Source organism: Zea mays, chromosome 2 (assembly GCF_902167145.1).
Source record: "Zea mays cultivar B73 chromosome 2, Zm-B73-REFERENCE-NAM-5.0, whole genome shotgun sequence".
NCBI classification, from domain to species: Eukaryota; Viridiplantae; Streptophyta; class Magnoliopsida; order Poales; family Poaceae; genus Zea; species Zea mays.
Window position 1 is genome coordinate 49,719,228 of NC_050097.1, and position 6,430 is coordinate 49,725,657.

General features: G+C 41.7%; 1 protein-coding gene across 1 annotated transcript; it reads left to right on the forward strand.

Moving 5' to 3' along the window:
• Positions 1-1,730: 1,730 nt before the first annotated feature.
• On the forward strand, positions 1,731-3,907 carry LOC103646420 (MEIOTIC F-BOX protein MOF). The gene is made up of 4 exons (XM_008671157.4): positions 1,731-1,901; positions 2,158-3,104; positions 3,199-3,342; positions 3,425-3,907. The coding sequence occupies exons 2-4, from the start codon at positions 2,184-2,186 to the stop codon at positions 3,635-3,637; spliced, it is 1,278 nt and encodes a 425-aa protein (XP_008669379.1). The 5' UTR covers positions 1,731-1,901; positions 2,158-2,183; the 3' UTR covers positions 3,638-3,907.
• Positions 3,908-6,430: the final 2,523 nt, after the last annotated feature.

Here is a 6,430-nt window from a genome sequence, read left to right on the forward strand (position 1 = left end):
GCGGATCTCCAGGAGTTCTAGGACTTCGATGAGTTCGTGGATTAGGCTAGCAACCTCCCCGAGTCAGCTGCCTGTGGTGGGTTTATTTACGTTGGCTACGTTTCTATTCTGTGTACTTTAATTTATATTTTCTAAATGACTCTAGTCTGTAATATTATTACTTACTCTTTATTAATATTTGAAGCATTATCCTATGATGAGTCATTTATGTAATCGTTGTGTACGTGAATTTCTGATCCTCACACGTACATGGTTTGCATTCGGTTTACCTTCAAAATCGGGTGTGACATACGTGGTATCAAAGCAGTGCTGACTGTAGGACCGCTAGCCTAGAGTAGCATTGGTCGTTTAAGGACTTATTGACTATTACCTTTTCCCTTACATCCTTGTCTGTTGTCGCTTTCAACCCTTTTAATATTTATATCTTTACCTTGACGCTTACCTAGAACCTAACCATTAAAGCCTTCTCTTTTTTATCCCAGTTCAAGAGTGGTGTTTTACCTATCTCGCCCTTGAATGTTTCCCCCATTGTCACCTTGCAAGTTTTGTCTTAATTCCATCCCTTGAGGTGTTTTTAATTTTTACCCCCATTACCTTTGTCATCTATCGATTTTACCTTGATACTTATCGTTTTGCCTGCTTTTTAAGAATACCCTCTCTTCTACCTCAAATTGAGAGCAACAATTTACCTATCTGGCCCATAGTCGTATCTTCTCCTCTACCACTTGCAAGTCTTGCCTTAACTCGATCCTTTGTTGCTCTTTTGTCTGTTATCTCCCTTACCTTGTAATCTCTAGATCTTGCCTTGATGCTTATCTTAGGTCTGCTTTTTAAATCTCCTCTTTTCTATCTCAATGTGAGAGCGGTGTTTTACTTATCTCCCCTTGGCTACATCTTCTTTATCGTGTGCAAGCCTTGTCCTAACTCCATTTTTCGTTGTGTTTGTACACTTGGTTCTTCGATGCCGTATATTTTCTCTTACACCCTTGTCTTTATCGCCTTTGACCCTTGCGATATTTATGTCCTTACCTAGATGGTTACTTATCCCTAAACCCAGCTTGAGAAGTGGTGAGTTACCTATCCCTCACTTGATCGCTTCCCCTTCTGTCGCCTTGTAAGTTTTGTCCCAACCCCATCCCTTGTTGTGCTTCTATCTGATATTACCTTTAACCCAGGTCATCTCTCGATATTTACCTTGATGCTTATCTTGCACCTGCATTTTAAAGTCGTCTCCCCCATTTCAGTTCAGGGGTGTGGTTTTACCTATCTCATCCTTGGTTTTTTTCCCTCCCTTGCCGCTTTGCAACTCTTGCTTCAGCTGTATCCTTTGTTGTGTTCATGCTTCTGTCACATGCATCTCCTCGTCTTTCAACAGCCTTAGAAAGTAGTTATTCCCTTTTTAAGAAAGACCACCATTTAATTAAAAGAAACGTACAACAACGAGATATTTGTTGTTTAATGTTTGTGATGTTTGTCTTTGTTTTATGACTATAAAACAAGTGCTTTTACGGTTGATGTGCAAAATAAACTATCGGAAGCGTGAAATAGCTTCTCAAGTCCGATGATTAAATAGATATATTTTGAAATCTCATTTAAAAATTCGATGGAAAATGATTTTTTATAATAACACTCTAAATTAATTTTAGAGACTTTTTTTTACTAGTGGAGATGCTCAATCTCTACGGACTACCGATAAGCCAAAGCCAAAATTGCAAAATGACCCTTATATAAGCCTCGCTTCCGTGTATCCTCCTCTTTCCCCCTCCCATCGCTCGGGAAGGCGAAGGGTCAAGGCGTCTGGCACTTCAGCTTGTCCCGCTTGCAGCTTGCTCCTGGAGTCCTGGTTGCTCCGTCTTCTCCGGTCGGGCTCTTGTCCGACGAACGTGTGGCTGTGGCACTCGGTAGGTCCCTTCCGCGATCCTTCATGATTTGTTTTGCTCTAAAAAACCCTTCTTTATTTTTATTTTTATTTTTTGTTTTTTAATCTACTAGTATAGCAATGCTAGATCACGTGTTCGAAATCATTCGTGTGTCTCTTCTGATCCAGTAGCGCTAGAGCATCTTATCTTTCAGATTGATTGAGATTTTGTGTGAATGGATGAGTTGGGCAAACGAGGATTTTCATTTTTACTGTATCCGCATTTTGGCCATCTACAGAGGAAGTACACTGAGCAGAGCATTCCATGGAGCTCGAGGCGATCGGAAAGCGACTCCGTATAAGCAGCGGCAGCAGCAGCTTGGCCCGCGACAGGCTGACCTCCCTGCCGGATTGTGTCATCCACCACATCATGTCCTTCTTGAGGGCCCGTCAGGTGGTGCAGACCTGCGTGCTGTCCACCAGGTGGAGGCACCTCTGGCGCTCTGTGCCATGCCTTGACATTGACCAGGACGAGTTCAAGGCCGCCGGCTCGAACCGCATCACAGAGAAGGAACGGGAGCACTTCGAGGACTTCACCGACCACCTGCTTATACCTAATAATATTTCCATTGCGCTCCTGGATACACTTCGTCTGCATGTTAGCGATGATGAATATTATCATCGTGGAGCATCAGTTAGATGGATCCGTCATGGCATAAAGTACAGTGCCCAGAATCCTGGCATTATGCACAAGGAATCGAACTTAGCCTTTTGGCGCCTCAAAAAACTACACCTCTCCGGTGTATATCTGGATGGCAGTTTCATGAAGCATGTCAGTTCAGGGTGCCCGTATTTGGAGGTTCTCGAGCTCAAAGATTGCCCGTGCACATTTGAAGAGGTCACATCCCACACACTGAAGAACTTGATTCTGGAAAATTGCGGATGCAATGGGCTTTATGGGATTACAATTACATCACCCACGCTGAAGAGTTTAACAATTATTGGTAGTGAATATTACAACACAATTACGCTGGTTTTGAAGGCCCCTGCTGTTGCTTATCTGCTCCTGGATGTGATTGCTTATTTTGTTAAATTCGGTGTTTCATTTGATGAGATGTCATCTCTTGCCAAGGCTTCAATTTATCTAAGGGACTGTGTAGGAAGTGGACTCAGCAAGCACCAATTCAAGCTTCTTTGTAGTGTGTTTAATGTGACAACTTTGGTGTTGTCAGGTTTCCAGACAATGGTTTGACTGCTGTCTTCATCGATGTTTTCTTATTGCTCTTAATTATATTGCGGTTCCATTTTTGTTACTCAACGAGCTATACAATACATTCCAGGTGATCAGTGAAGAATTCCCAGAATTCCGTAACCTTTTGACCTTGTTATTGGAAAAATGTGATCTTAGTGATAACTTCCAGATGTTGGCAAACTTTCTTCAGCATTCACCTGATTTGGAGAAGCTCACTTTGGGCCGTTGCAAGGTATACTGCACTTTTGACATTGAACATCTGATCCTGACTAATTCTCTAGTTCAATATCGTACATTTTCTGTGATGTGAACAGTTCTCAAAAGATCCCAAGAAAAAGAAAGGAAAAGCCAGATTGAGCAAGGGGTGTCTGAACCAGTTTAACGTCCGGTGCAAGAACCTCAAGCTTACTGAAATTATCTATGAAGACGACGATGCGAAAAAGGTGGTGGAACTTTTGTGGAGCATGTCAGGGGACCTGCCCAAGAATTACATAAAACTCACCAAGGTTGACCCGGATCATCCTTAGTCCAGGTCATCTGGCACTTGGTCACACAGTGGCTTCTATGAACTTTGCTTGCATGCCTCCCCTGTGTTTAGACGTCCTTAGTTGAACTGCTGGGCGTGTTCTTTTGGACTCATTTCTAGATAATTTAGTTCTACGAGCTATGGTACTTATTTTGTGTGGTCTGCAGCTCGAGACTCTAGTCCTTATGGTGTAAGCTTGCATGCTTCAAAGGGAACAGAAAATTGCATGTTTGCTTCGTTTCCTTGTATATCCGGTTTCAAGTTTGGTGGATGCAGGCTGTTTCGTATTTTTGTTGAACCTGCATGCGTTCACTAATCTACAAAGCTAATTCCCAATCTGTTATGCTTAAACTTCGCACTGATTCGATGGACTTCTGGTTGGACCTTGCATCCTGTATTCCTGTGCCTTTTGGTTTGGTAACCACTTCTCATCTCCTGCAACCGATGAGCCAAAATGCCATGAATCCTTTGCAGACCATCAGTTTTTGTGAGAGGGACCTCTGGCCTCTAGCATTCTGTTGTCATGTCTCTATCCACCGCTCTACTCCTGTGCTATAAAAATCAGTCCAACTTCATGGATAATATCATTCCTGATTCTGCTACACTGCTCTCACTTTGTCTCTACTTTTCCTTGTGCAACTTCTGAGTGTTATTCGACTTCTGTGATGCATTCTCATTTCCATCCCCGATTAAGCTCCAACTATGGAGGGTTTCAGTTGTGGATCGACCAGTCAGTTGTGCTCTTGCACTCTTGCTCCCACAGTTGGCCCATGCGTGTTCCTAGAAGCACCACATTTTTTTAAGATAAAGGATAATCATCCAACCTCGACACGCACCAGTGTGTGAATTTGGCCCAAATTCCTACCAACCACAACACCAAAGGGATATTTGAATTCACTAGAATTAATAGTTAGTTGACTAAAAAATTACTAGTGCATTAACCAGCTAACAAATAGTTAACTAACTATTGCCTAATTTGCTAAAAATAGTTAATAGTTGAACTATTAACTAGACTGTTTAGACGTCTTCAGCTAATTTTAGCAGTTAACTATTATCTTTAGTGTTCTCAAACACCCCACGCTAATAGATTATAATCTTTACTCTTATAAAGCCCAAATTTTTACTTGATTTCTACAGTCATTCCTTTAGAAAAAGAAGTCATTACACTTCTCTCTAATTTAACCCGCTGCCCTAGACTCTTAATCTCAACACTGCCTCCATAGCTTTCCCTCGCTCTCATAGAACCCTTGCTCTGTTCCCCTCCGTCGCCTCGCCCCGTTCTCTTGGATCGCACCGTGGAAACCGCTGCCTCTTCTTTCTCTCCCGACCTCCCCATCCCAATGTTGTCTCTATCGCTTCGCCTCGCTTTGAATGTGGCTTCGACACCGTTCTCTTGAATTCGATGCGGGGATTTAGTTGGATTTCAACCAGCAGCATGTGGAGGACCTACAACCTGTTGTGTACTAATAAATCCTTTCTCCTAACTCTTTTCGTACAAGATATTTGTAGGTATCTTTTTGTTTTCCTGGTAAGCCTAGTTACTTAGTAGATATATGTTGATTTTGTATGGCGTCGGGGATCCGCGTGGCGGTGCTTATCATTTAGAACTGATTTGGCGACCAGAAAAATAGAAATGAATCTCTTTCGGTGACCAAAAAAATAGAAAGGAATCTCTTTCCTATTCAAAATTGAATAGAAGAGAATTTCTTCTCTGTAGATCTATATCTATCACTGGTCACAAAATCAGCCCTTAACAAACTGAGTACAAACTTGCAAGAAGCATACAATGGGACACTTCAACACCAACGTTACATGGAGCATGATCAGCTACCCATGCACATCACTCGAATGACATAGGAATGACTGAATACAAATGTTAAAACAATTGTCAGAAAGGAATACTTACGATGAGGCCAAGCTGTCTGGTTTTCCCTGATAGCTTCAATGGATCATCTTGCTCTACAAAACAAAATGACATGATTATGGATCATTCCATTCAGCACTGTAAACAGAAAATTAACATTGTTCCATCTGCACATGAAGCATGTCAGCTTCAGACACGAGGCACTTTTTTTGAAAGACAGATATGGGGCACTAAGACCCTGTTATCTACAAAATATATAGCCCATTCTCCATTCAGACTTTACCTGCCAGCGGGTTTCCTCAATTTTTTCGGCCTCTGTTCGGAGCCGAGACCAGTAGGATTCGATTCGAGCAGAGATGGCAGCGGCATGGACAGTGCTGGTTGTGTTGCTCGTCGCGTCGCGACACAGGTGCGTCGGCAGCGCCGGTCACAGCGCCAGCGTTCCTATGGGCCCCCAAAAGCTATGGTGATTATTAATTCGTTGTGTTTATTGTTTCCGTTAGATCCAGAGTTTGTTAGACACGATGTGCGATATTGATGATCGGGGTTCTGGGTGGGCTGTTTGGTTTGAAAAAACCGATCCATTCTAGATAAAGTAATGTATCATTTGTTCATACCACAAATTTGACAGAAATAACACGTTTATTATATTATTAATAATTATTTATCTACGAGGAATGAAATGCTAATAGATTAACTCATTCTATTTCACAAACCAAACAAAAAAGTGAGATGTGATAAGTGAGAAAATAATGGACTACCTCATTCATTAAACCAAACACGCTATTAATAAGTGGAACCCATTACGAATAGGTTCCTTGACTAAAGTTTAGTTCGTGTCACATCAAACATTTGAATATTAATTAGAAGTATGAAATATAGACTTAATTAAGTTTAATAAATTTGTCTCGCGTTCTGTAAAATTAATTG